At 42.1% G+C, this 13204-nt stretch overlaps 1 protein-coding gene across 1 annotated transcript; it reads right to left on the bottom strand.

Moving 5' to 3' along the window:
- Nucleotides 1–808: 808 nt before the first annotated feature.
- LOC135274211 (ran guanine nucleotide release factor-like) lies at nucleotides 809–1460 on the bottom strand. The gene has a single exon (XM_064374573.1). The coding sequence runs from the start codon at nucleotides 1458–1460 to the stop codon at nucleotides 900–902; it is 561 nt and encodes a 186-aa protein (XP_064230643.1). The 3' UTR covers nucleotides 809–899.
- Between the last annotated feature and the right edge of the window lie 11744 nt (nucleotides 1461–13204).

A 13204-nucleotide genomic window follows, 5' to 3' on the forward strand; every position in this document is an offset into this window, starting at 1 on the left:
GTTCTTGTGTCAGTTTGCTGAGAATGATGGTTTCCAGATTCATCCAAGTCCCTACTAAGGACACGAACTCATCGTTTTTTATGGCTGTGTAGTATTCCATGGTGTATATGTGCCACATTTTCTTTGTCCAGTCTATCATTGATGGGCATTTGGGTTGGTTCCAGGTCTTTGCCATTGTACTCAGGGCTGCAGTGAACATACGCGTGCATGTGTCTTTACAGTAGAACGATTTATATTTCTTTGGGTGTATATGCCCAGTAATGGGATTGCTGGGTCAAATAGAATTTCTATTTCTAGATCCTTGAGGAATCACCACACTGTCTTCCACAATGGTTGAACTAATTTACACTCCCACCAACTGTGTAAGAGTGTTCCTATTTCTCCATATCCTCTCCAGCATCTGTTGTCTCCTGATTTTTTAATGATCACCATTCTAACTGGCATGAGATGGTATCTCAATGTGGTTTTGATTTGCATTTTTCTAATGACCAGTGATAATGAGCATTTTTTCATATGTTTGTTGGCCTCATATATGTCTTCTTTTGAAAAGTGTCTGTTCATATCCTTTGCCCACTTTTGAATGGGGTTGTTTTTTTCTTGTATATCTGTTTTAGTTCTTTGTAGATTCTGGATATTAGCCCTTTGTCAGATGGGTAGATTGCAAAAATTTTTTCCCATTCTGTTGGTTGCTGGTTTGCTCTAATGATGGTTTCTTTTGCCGTGCAGAAGCTCTGAATTTTTTTTTTTTTTGATTATAAAGCAAATTTATTCTGAAAAGGGATTGTCTTATGTTTATGCACAGGGAAGAAATAAGAGGAACCCAGATATTCAACCTCTTTTCCCCCTCACAGAACCAAGTCCCCAAGTCCTCAGCAACATCGTGCAGTGCTTCAGCGCCTTTACTGGGGACCAAAGATGTTGGGATCATGAAGGGTCAGACTGGTCACCAGCTGTTGAAATTCACCCAGGCTCCAGGGTGGAGGTGACAGATTTTCAGGGCCAAGAGATGACCTGTTGTCAGTCGGGGGCTGATTGAAGGTGAGCAAGAGATCAGTCTGGTATTGGGGCAGCCGCAGCAAGGCCTGATGTAGTGTCACGTCCTTTGCTACCTGCTGGTTTTCCTTAGCTTCCTGCTGCTTGCCGGAGAGGACCCAGGCTTCTTGACAGCAGCCCCTCAGGGCCAGGTTCTCCAAACTGAGAGGCTGAACAGACTCCACATGGACAGCCCTAGCCCCCTGCACACCACCAACATCCTCAAAGTGGTACTGCGCAGCCCCTTCGCCCCGCACGTGGGCCTGCAGCTCGAGAAGTTCCACAATCAGGCTCTGGTCCGTCACGGGATGGCAGAAAACTTCTTGATTGTCCGGGACCGGTCGGAGGTCACTTACATCAATGGCCCCGGTGGGGAGGATGGCGGAAAAGGCGCCCCTGAACAGCGGGCAGTCTCTTGTGGGCTCCATGGGCCTGAGGCTAGGTATACGGGCATTCGAAAGGTTTAAAAGAAGCCCACTTTGTGTCACGTGGCATCAGCTCCCTGGGTTTCGCAGCAGCCCCCTCCACCTGGGTCTGGCTTAGCTCAGAAGCCCTGAATTTTAATTAGATCCCATTTGTCTATCTTGGCTTTTGTTGCCATTGCTTTTGATATTTTAGTCATGAAGTCGTTGCCTATGCCTATGTCCTGGATGGTTTTGCCTACGGTTTCTTCTAGTGTTTTTATGGTGTTAGGTCTTATGTTTAAGTCTTTAATCCATCTGGAGTTAATTTTAGTGTAAGGTGACAGGAAGGGGTCCAGTTTCTGCTTTCTGCACACGGCTAGCCAGTTTTCCCAACACCATTTATTAAACATGGAGCCCTTTCCCCATTGCTTGTTTTTGTCAGGTTTGTCAAAGATCAGATGGTTGTAAACGTGTGGTGTTTCTTCTGAGGCCTCTGTTCTGTTCCAATGGTCTATGTCTCTGTTTTGGTACCATTACCATGCTGTTTTGATTACTGTAGCTTTGTAGTATAGTTTGAAGTCTGGCAGTGTGATGCCTCCGGCTTTGTTCTTTTTGCTTAGGATTGTCTTGGCTATGCGGGCTCTCTTGTGATTCCATATGAAATTTAAAGTGTTTTTTTTTCCAGTTCTGGAAGAAGGTCATTGGTAGCTTGATGGGGATGGTGTTGAATCTGTAAATTACTTTGGGCAGTATGGCCATTTTCACAATAATGATTTTTCCTAACCATGAGCATGGAATGTTTTTCCATCTGTTTGTGTCCTCTCTTATTTCGTTGAGCAGTGGTTTGTAGTTCTCCTTGAAGAGGTCCTTTACATTCTTTGTTAGTTATATTCCTAGGTGTTTTATTCTCTTTGTAGCAATTGTGAATGGCAGTTCACTCTTGATTCAGCTTGCTGTCTGTTATCGATGTATAGGAATGTTTGTGATTTCTGCACATTGATGTTGTATCCTGAGACTTTGCTGAAGTTGCTTATCAGTTTGTGAAGATTTTGGGCTGAGATGATGGGGTCTTGTAAATATACAATTATGTCATCTGCAAGTAGAGACAATTTGACTTCCTCCTTTCCTATTTGAATACCCTTTATTCTTTTTCTTGCCTGATTGTTCTGACTAGAACTTCCAATACTGTATTGAATAGGAGTGGTGAGAGAGGGCATCCTTATCTAGTGCCTGATTTCCAAGGGAATTCTTCCAGTTTTTGCCTGTTCAGTATGATATTGGCTGTAGGTTTGTCATAAATAGCTTTTATCATTTTATGATATGTTCCATCGATACCTAGTTTATTGAGAATTTTTAGCATGAAGGCTGTTGAATTTTGTCGAAGGCCTTCTCTGCATCTATTGAGATAATCATGTGGTTTTTGTTTTTGGTTCGGTTTATGTGATGGATTACGTTTATGGATTTGCGTATGTTGAACCAGCCTTGCATCCCTGGGATAAAGCCTACTTGATCGTGTTGAATAAGCTTTTTGATGTGCTGTTGCATTTGGTTTGCCAGTATTTCATTGAAGATTTTTGCATTGATGTTCATCATGGATATTGGCCTATAGTTTTCTTTTTTACTTGAGTCTCTGCCTGGTTTTGGTGTCAGGATGATGTTGGTCTCATAAAATGAGTTAGGGAGGATTCCCTCTTTTTGGATTGTTTGGAATAGTTTCAGAAGGAATGGAACTAGCTCCTCTTTATATGCCTGGTAGAATTCAGCTGTGAACCCGTCTGGACCTGGACTTTTTTGGTTGGTAGGCCATTGATTGCTGCCTCAACTTCAGCCCTTGCTATTGGTCTATTCAGGATTTCAACTTCCTCCTGGTTTAGTCTTGGTTGAGTACAAGTGTCCAGGAATTTATCCATTTCTTCCTGGTTTACTGGTTTATGTGCATAGAGCTGTTTGTAGTAATCTCTGATGGTAGTTTGTATTTCTGTGGGCTCAGTGGGGATGTCCCCTTTATCTTTTTTTATTGCATCTATTTGATTCTTCTCTCTTTTTTATTAGTCTGGTTAGTGGTCTGTCTATTTTGTTGATCTTTTCAAAAAACCAACTCCTGGATTTATTGATTTTTTTGAAGGGTTTTTTGTGTTTCTACATCCTTCAGTTTGGCTCTGATCTTAGTTATTTCTTGTCTTCTGCTAGCTTTTTTTTTTTTTTTTTTTTTTTTGAGACCGAGTTTCACTCTTATCGCCCAGGCTGGAGTGCAGTGGCACCATCTTTGCTGACTGTAACCTCTGCCTCCTGGGTTCAAGTGATTCTTCTGCCTCAGCCTCCCATGTAGCCGGGATTATAGGCATGCACCGCCACGCCTGGCTAATTTTTGTATTATTAGTAGAGCCAGGGTTTTTCCATGTTAGTCAGGCTGCTCTCGAACTCCCGACCTCAGGTGATCCACCTGCCTCAGCCTCCCAAAGTGCTGGGATTACAGGCATGAGTCACCATGCCCAGCCTGCTTTTGAGTTTTTTTGATCTTCCTTCTTTAGCTCTTTCAATTTTGATGATAGGGTGTCAATTTTAGATCTTTCCTTGTTTCTCACGTGGGCATTTATTGCTGTCAGTTTCCCTCTCGACACTGCTTTAAAGGTGTCCCAGAGATTCTGGTAAGTTGTTTTTTCATTCTGATTGGTTTCAAAGAACATCTTTATTTCTGCCTTCATTTCATTGTTTATCCAGTCGACACTCAGAAGCAAGTTGTTCAGTTTCCAAGTGGTTGTGCGGATTTGAGTGTGTTTCTTAATCCTGAATTCTAATCTGTTTGCACTGTGGTCTGATAGACTGTTATGATTTCTGTTCTTTTGCATTTGCTGAGGAGTGATTTGCTTCCAATTGTGTGGTCAATTTTAGAGTAAGTGCAATGTGGTGCTGAGAAAAATGTATATTCTGTGGATTTGGGGTGGAGCGTGCTGTATATGTCTATTAGGTCTGCTTGGTCCAGCTCTGCATTCAAGTCCTGGATATCCTTGTTAATTTTCTGTCTTGTGGATCTGTCTAATATTGACAGTGGAGTGTTGAAGTCTCCCTCTATTAATATGTGGGAGTCTAAGTCTCTTTGTAGGTCGTTAAGAACTTGCTTTATGTGTCTAGGTGCTCCTGTGTTGGGTGCTTATATATTTAGGATACTTAGCTCTTCTTGTTGGATTGATCCTTTTACCATTATGTAATGCCCTTCTTTGTCTCTTTTGATCTTTGTGGTTTGAAGTCCGTTTTATCAGACTAGGATTGCTATCCCTGCTTTTTTTTGTTCTCCATTTGTTTGGTAAATATCTGAATTAAACTTATCAAAATACCGTTAATTACTTAGATGTTATATCTATAAAATGCCAACCTCCAGATATTTGGAGACATTAAAAATGAATTTTTCACTGTTTCTCAGATATTTAGCAATATGTGGGTACTTTTAATATTGGTAGAAGACTTTTGGATACATTTTAGCATTGAGTAGTTCATGTGCATCCCCAGTCCTCTGATTATGTCAGTCAAGTTTACTAGACAGCCTAATACTGTGAATTTGTAAAGGATCTCATGCTGTAAATCATGCGTTCTCAAAGAGGGTGATATTATCTCCAAGAGGGCAAAAATTGGTTCTTTAGGGAAAAATCTTAGATATGACAATGGTCTGTGGCCCCCAAAGGGGGCGTAGCGCATAGTAGATATACAGTATATCTGTGGTATTAAACTTTCTTCAGGGGGTGATTAGGAAAGAGATGTCTAAAAAGACTCCATAGTGGGTATAATATGAAAGGAAGGTTGAGACATGCTGTTGTAAATGCTCTGCGTGTACTTACGATTCAACTGAGGTCAAAAGAGCCTTCTGTGGTTTGTTGTCTTTTTGTGTCTTGCTTTGTGTTTACATTCTCATTTTTCATGGATTTTAAAAGTACTGGTTTCCAGGCGAGGAACAACATTTTTTGTTTCTTTTCTCTTTTCTTCTCCTCCTCCTCCTTTGTCTCCTTCTCTTCCACCTCCTCTTCTTCTTACTCTCTCTCTCCTTTATTTATTTATTTATTTATTCATTTATTTATTTACTTTTGAGACAGAGTCTTGCTTCATCGCCCATGGTTGGCGTGCAATAGCTCCATCTTGGCTCACTGCAAACTCCGCCTCCTGGGTTCAAGTAATTCCGGTGCCTCAACCTCCTGAGTAGCTGAGGCCACAGGCACATGCCACCATGCCTGGCTAATTTTTGTATTTTTAGTAGAGATAGGGTTTCACCATAGTGGCCAGGCTGTTCTTGAACTCCTGACCTCAAGTGATCCACCTGCCTCTGCCTCCCCAAAGTTTTGCTTTTTTTGAGGGGGATGGAGTTTTGCTGTCACCTGGGCTGGAGTGGAGTGGCATGATCATAGCTCACTGTATCCTCTACCTCCTGGGCTCAAGTGATCCTCCCGCCTCAGCCTCATTAGTAGCTGGGACTACTACAGGTGCATGCCATCATGCCAAGCTTATTTTTTCTTTTTTCTTTCTTTCTTTTTCTTTTTTTGTAGAGATGGGGTCTTGCTATGTTACCCAGACTGGTCTCAAACTCCTGGACGCCCAAAATGCTGGGATACAGTTGTGAGCCACCATGCCTAGCTTTATATTTCTTTATTTCAGGAAAGTTTTCTTCTATTATATCCTTAAATGCTTTAAATATATATATATATATTTTTAAATTGTGATAAAAGATACATAAAAGGTGCCATTTACCCATTTTTAAGTGTGTGGTTCAGCACCACTAAGCCCTTTTCATACTACGGCGTTTAACACCAGCCATTTCCAGAACTTTTTCATCTTCCCAGACTGAAACTTCATATCCATTAAACAATAATTCTGCATTCCTCCCTCCCTCAAGTCCCTGGCAACGACCATTCTATTTTTTGTCTGTATGAATTTGATGACTCTATGTGCCTTATATAAGTGGAATAATATAATATCTATCTTTATATGACTGGTTTATTTCATATAGCATAGTATTTTCGAGGTTCATTCATGTTGTATGAATGTCAGAATTTCCTTCCTTTTTAAGGCTGAATAATATTCCAGTGTGTGTGTGTATGTGTGCATATCACACTTGGCTTATCCATTCATCGGTCCATGGACACTGGGATTGTTTCTATCTTTTGGCTATTGTGAGTAATGCTGCTGTGAACATGGGTGTACAAATATCTTTTTGAATCCTTGCTTTTATTACTTTTGGGTATATATCAAGAAGTGGGATTGCTGAATTATATGGTCATTCTATGTTTAGTTTTTTTTTTTTTTTTTTGAGACGGAGTTTCGCTCTTGTTACCCAGGCTGGAGTGCAATGGCGCGATCTCGGCTCACCGCAACCTCCGCCTGCTGGGTTCAGGCAATTCTCCTGCCTCAGCCTCCTGAGTAGCTGGGATTACAGGCACGCGCCACCGTGCCCAGCTAATTTTTTGTATCTTTAGTAGAGACGGGGTTTCACCATGTTGACCAGGATGGTCTCGATCTCTTGACCTCATGATCCACCCGCCTTGGCCTCCCAAAGTGCTGGGATTACAGGCGTGAGCCACCGCGCCCGGCCTCTATGTTTAGTTTTTTAGGGAAATGCCATACCATTCTACACAGTGGCTGCACCATGATGAATTTCTTTTTAATTCATTTTGTGCAGTATTCAGTAGGGTGCAGTGAATACGTGTGTACACCGTGAATGAGACGGAAAATGACACGGAGTTCTGAGTAAATCTGCTGAATGATTCGGCACCACTATTAAAACGTCGTCTCCTATTTACTCATCCTTGCACGTCCACATACTACAGGGCACACACTTACAAGATGTGCATGCTTGGGAATAACTCCTATGAGAATCATTGAGGTAATGCACTTAGATTTAAAGTGGGGCAGATCTCTTTGGAAATTTGGACCACTGGCAGCGGCGTTCTACATCTAAAAGAAACCTAGGGAGGATTGCTGGCGATTTAAAAGGGCCAGAGCTAAAGAGGTGATGCATAGATGTGGGGATTAGGTCTTCTGAATGAAGATGGACTGAGGACACTCTGAAGATAGCAATTGTGTGAGTTCTGATTTCTATCCTTCTCCTTCCCTTCTACACTCATTCCCTCACCTCTGCAGCATAGCACAAGGTCACTTTACACATTTTGGTTGAACAAACAACCCAGGATGGAAAAACAAATGAAAGGATGATTTATTTTTAATCATAATAGCTGTGAAACGTTGTTCTGAAGTCCTCAGAACTTTCTTTGTTGTATTTCTGCTATGGGGAAAGGAGGTATGTTTAATTTGAGGTAGAAGATAAGAGTTTGAGGAAACTGAAAGCGATCACTGGGCAAGGCTGCCGAATTTACCCTTGGCATTTCTAGTATTATGAGAGATGAACTGTCTGAAAGATGGGAGAGGCTGATATATCATGGACTTTCCCAACCCTGTTCTTTTGTGGTGAGGTTTCATATCTCATAAACAGCCAATGAAAACGCTTCTTTGTGTTTACCAGTAGTGTTGAACAACATCCAGCATTTAGATGAGAAAGGGATTGTTAAACCCAACGACTAATGTCAAAATCTAGGGCAGAGTGACAGATTGCAACCAAACTGTAGCAGGCAGGAGGTGGACTGGGTGGGTAATCATGTTAAAGGACACGCTTTCTCCACCCCAGACATCACTTAGGTTTGCCGGCTCTCCACCTTTCATGGTGGTTCATTTCTGGGAGCCGCTCTTAAAATGCAAATAACCTTTCAGAAGGGCTACTGTTGATGCCGTGGTGTGAATTAATTTTTAGATTCTTTCTTGAAGTTTTACTGAATGAGAAGGGCACAGAGACTGCCCCAGTCAGATTGCAGTTAAGGGGTGAGGTAGAGTGGCAGGAGCAGTGCAGGGAACCGGACGTGAAGGTTAAGATCGGGCTTGGTGCCTCCCCTGCTCTCCTTCACTTTGCTTTCCTGTTGCTGTTCTTGGTGGCCCCACGACCATTCTCAAGGCCCTTGGAGTTACCTCTGACCCTCCTCTCTCTTTCTTTTTTTCTTTTCTTTTTTTTTTTTTCTTCAAGACAGCGTCTTGTTCTGTTGCCCAGGCTGGAGTGCAGTGGCATGATCTCAGCTGACTGCAATCTCTGCCTCTGGGGTTCAAGCAATTCTCCAGCGTCAGCCCCCAGAGTAGCTGGGACTACAGGCACCCACCACCACACCTGGCTAATTTTTGTATTTTTAGTTGAGATGGGGTTTCACCATGTTAACCAGCCTGGTCTTGAACTCCTGACCTCAGGTGATCCACCCGCCTCAGCCTCCCAAAGTGCTGGGATTACAGGCATGAGCCACCACATCCGGCCTCTCCCCTCTCTGTGTTCAATCTTTTGTCGGTCCTATAGATTAAATGTGTGAAATCTCTGAACAATTCCCCTCTTTCCATGCCTGGGAGCACCACTCCAGTTCAGACCTTCATGACCGGTCACACTGACTGTGGCAGTGTCTTTCCTTATCACCTACACACAGCTGCCACTGCGATCATGTTTTTACCGTGTTCAAAACCCCTGAATGGCTCCCTGTCACATCAGCTATCCCCTGTTCGCAGGCAGCATCAAGGCCCTCAAGGGTTCCAGACTGGACTCTGGTCCTTCTCTTCTCCTATGTTCTCTTCAAGTTGGGCTGATGGTCCAAAGAGGCCAAAATGATTAACAATAAAGTATTAATTAGAACTTTGAAGAATGAATAATAGTTATAACTACCATCATTGGATGTATATTATGTGCCAGGAGTTGTGCCAGGCATATCATACCACATTTAACCTACATACTGGCTGAATGCAGTCAATCTACCCATTTTTTGGACGAGCAAACAGTCTTAGAGAAGTTAATTAAAGCTGGATGGTTATTGAGTGAATGGAGTTGGGATTTGAACCCACATTTGTTTGGCTTCAGAACCCTATGCTTTTAATCAAGGGAAGAAGAATATTACAGACAAGAATTCTAGCTTGGATAAAAGTTTGGGGCAAGAATTAGTGTGCTGTCTTAGAAGATATTCCTAAGGACTGCATGTTGAAGAATAGAGATGGAAGCATGATGGGTTAATGTTTTAGCATGCTAGGGCTGCCATAACACGATACCACAGGCTAGTTGGCTCAAGCAACAGAAATCTGTTTCTCACTGTTCTGGAGATTGGAAGTCCAAGATAAGGTGTTGGCAGGTTTGGTTTCTCCTGGGGCCTCTCTCCTGACTTGACATGGCCACCTTCTCACGGCGTCCTCACCTGTGGTGTTTTTTCTGTGCATGGGCATCCCTGGTGTCTCTTCCCTCTTAGAAGGATGGCGGTCAGAGCATATGAGGACTCACCCCAACAGCCCATTTCAACTTACGCTCTTTAAAGGCCCTGTCTCCAAACATAGACATACTCTGCGGTACTGGGGGTTAGGACTTTAACGTGAATTTTGGGGGGACACCATTCAGTCTGTAACAGGTTTGATGTAACTTGATTTGAGAGGATGTGAAAACCAGGCATAGACATTTAGTTTGGATCTGGGAGGTCACAGGGTCCAATTGTGGTTCAGCAGGGGAAAACTTGAATACCATTGCTTTCTCAAGCAAACTTCCAGCTACTCTAACATAAAGGTAGTTAGAATGAGTACTAAGGGGTGAATGGGAACCATTTTGGAGAGGAAACTATTAGCACTTTTCTATAGTGGAATGAAAGGGTAGACATGGTCTCATCTTTAATTCCTCCAGAGGTTTCTGGAAAAATGAAGATAATCTTTTGGTGAGGGTAGAGGGACAGATGGGGGATATGGCAAGTTTCATTTTAGACTTGATTATACTCTTGGCAACATAGAATTAGAACTCAGAGGAAAGATGAGAGCTAGTAATAGGAAATCAAATCTACACAGGTCAGAAGTGAACCTGTGGAAGTGGATAAGATTGCTCAGACTTCAAAAAGGACAGGAGACAAGAGTCCTCAGATCCGAAACCGCTTTGTTGTCACATTGGTTTGGAGGATAGTCGGGAGGCTATCCAGGAACTCTCTAGGCAAAATGGCACCTCTGGCTTTCTTCCTTGACCTTGCTTTGCTTTTCTTCATAGCACATCGTGGCCACCTGCCATCGTATTATATAGCTTTTTAATTGTTGTCTGTCTTTCCGAGTAGAATGTAAGCTCTGTAAGGGTATCGACTGGCTTTCTGTTCAGTACTGTATTCATAGTATCTGGAAGAGTGTCTCGAATATTGAATATTTACTGAGTGAATAGGAATAGGTGAATCTCTATGATCAATAGAGTTTGATTTGATAATTAGATTGCTGGATATTTCTCTTTTATCTTTTCTTAAAGTAAAAATTTGTTCTTTAACAAATGCCTTTTTTTATTTTTTATTTTTTTTATTGCACTTTAGGTTCTGGGGTACATGTGCAGATCATGCAGGATTGTTGCATAGGTACATACGTGGCAATGTGGTTTGCTGCCTCCATCCCCCCATCACCTGTATCTGGCATTTCTCCCCATGTTATCCTTCCCCAACCTCCCTACCCCCTGATGTCCCTCCCCAGCCCCACTCCCAACAGGCCCCAGTGTGTGGTGCTCCCCTCCCTGTTTTCATGTGTTCTCATTATTCAACACCTTCCTATGAGTGAGAACATGTGGTATTTGGTTTTCTGTTCTTGTGTCAGCTTGCTGAGAATGATGGTTTTCAGATTCATCCATGTCCCTACTAAGAAAATGAACTCATCCTTTTTATGGCTGCATAATATTCCATGGCATATATGTGCCACATTTTCTTTGTCCAGTCTATCCTTGATGGGCATAACAAATGCCTTTTAATAAATGAACGTACAGACACATGTATCTGAGAATCTCTAAATATTCAAACTAAAAACTTGGCTTTATTTCTGTGTTTTCCATTAACTTGTGCTTTCCCCAAACCAAGATCTCCTGGTCCCTTCTCTGCTACATCATTTCCTTCTAAGAAAGTAGGTATGACTCTCTTTAAAAAGCCCGGCATTTTGGCACTCCGGTTACTTTGATCAGATTATCTATTTGTATCTACTTTTATATTTTTTGTAATTTTCATAGGTTATTTGTGCAGTCCTTGGTTTCTCTGAGGTCTCTTTTCCCTTTGCTCACTGTACCTGTATTTAAAGATTCCCATCTCATTGTACCTATGTGGGTGCCAGGTCATATGAACATAAGGAATCTGTTTACACCCTTCTCCATTCTTTTCTCTGGGAGTACTGCCAATTATAGGATGGTGTGATGAAGTAATAAAATACAAGCTTAGGTAGAATAGGCATTTAAACCAAGTCCACCATCTTTCCTTTTTTTAAGGGATCATAATCAAACGTAAATCTGAATCTACTTGTATGTCATACGGGTGAAGAGTCTGGGTAAATCTAGCTTTTCTTTCTTTTTTTATTTGAGACGAAGTCTTGCTGTCTTGCTCAGGCTGGAGTGCAGTGGTGCAATCTCAGCTCACCAAAACCTCTGCCTCCGAGGTTCAAGCGATTCTCCTGCCTCAGCCTCTTGGGTAGCTGGGATTACAGGAATGCGCCACCACACCTGGCTAATTTTGCATTTTTAGTAGAGAAGGGGTTTCTCCATGTTGGTCAGGCTGGTCTTGAACTCCCAACCTCAGGTGATCCTCCCGCCTCGGCCACCCAAAGTGCTGGGATTACAGGTGTGAGCCACCGTGCCTGGCCTAGCTTTTCTTTTTCAGTAGTCTGAGTGGTATACCTGGCACTAGAATTATTGTGTTAAGTAATTTAAAGCAGTGATTCTTCAGCAGATGGGGAATTCCTCCTTAAAGGACGATCAAAAAAATCACTGAGGAAATGTTTTCAAGGGCCACACATCTCCTTTTTGAAAATCATAGTGGGTCAATGAGCCACAACACTTACTTAGTTTGAGTAACAGAGTGAGACCCTGTCTCAAAAAAAAAAAAGAAGGAGAATCATACAGGTCATAGAGCACCTTTCTGATGGGGCATGGTATACCTATCAAGTGGAAAACACAGGGTTGAGAATCACAGATCAAAGAATCTGAGAGTTAAAGTGAACAGAGCATGTAAAACTAAAGGGTGACTTTGTTTCCATCCTCTCCTCGTTACTGCCAATAACCTTTGGTCCACTCGACCCTTGTTTGCCAGAATCTTATGGAACTTTAGCTTTGTATGGAATGATGTAGGCCGATGGGAAGAGGACACTCTGCAGGGCAACAGGACAAGTCTATAAAAGCCAGAATGAGATTAGAAGAGAAAGAGAGAAAAAGAAGGATGTCGACAAGAGAACCTGTTTACTGAACCTGTGGCCGATTCAGTGCATCTTTAGGAACTGCTCACTATCGTAGTTGTCTGACTTACAAATTCTACAGTTATGATATTTTTACAATTATGCTCCTTTGTTCAGTTTGATTGTACACATGTGAAAGTGCTCCGGGAGAAAAATTCAATGCAGATGCAAGGTATGACTAACGGGTTTTGTCCAATCTGTAATCTATCATTTTCCACTCCCTGTAGCCGTATACACACACAGAAGAGGGAGATTTACTCAATGGTCACAATAATTTATGGGAACAGGAAGGGAACTAACACTTATTAAGTGTCGAGTGTGTCAAGTACTGGACATGCATTGCACAGTATCTCATGCCATGTTAGAAATTTGATTTAGATACTAGCATTTATAGGCAATTTATAGGCAAGTAAACAGGCTCAGAGGTTAAGAGATTTGCCCAAGGTTCACGTAGCTGGTAAATGCTACAGATGGTATGCAGGCTTCAAAGTCATGACACT

Source organism: Aotus nancymaae, unplaced genomic scaffold (assembly GCF_030222135.1).
Source record: "Aotus nancymaae isolate 86718 unplaced genomic scaffold, 86718_ANA_hifiasm-v0.15.2.pri h1tg000011l, whole genome shotgun sequence".
Classification (NCBI taxonomy): Eukaryota; Metazoa; Chordata; class Mammalia; order Primates; family Aotidae; genus Aotus; species Aotus nancymaae.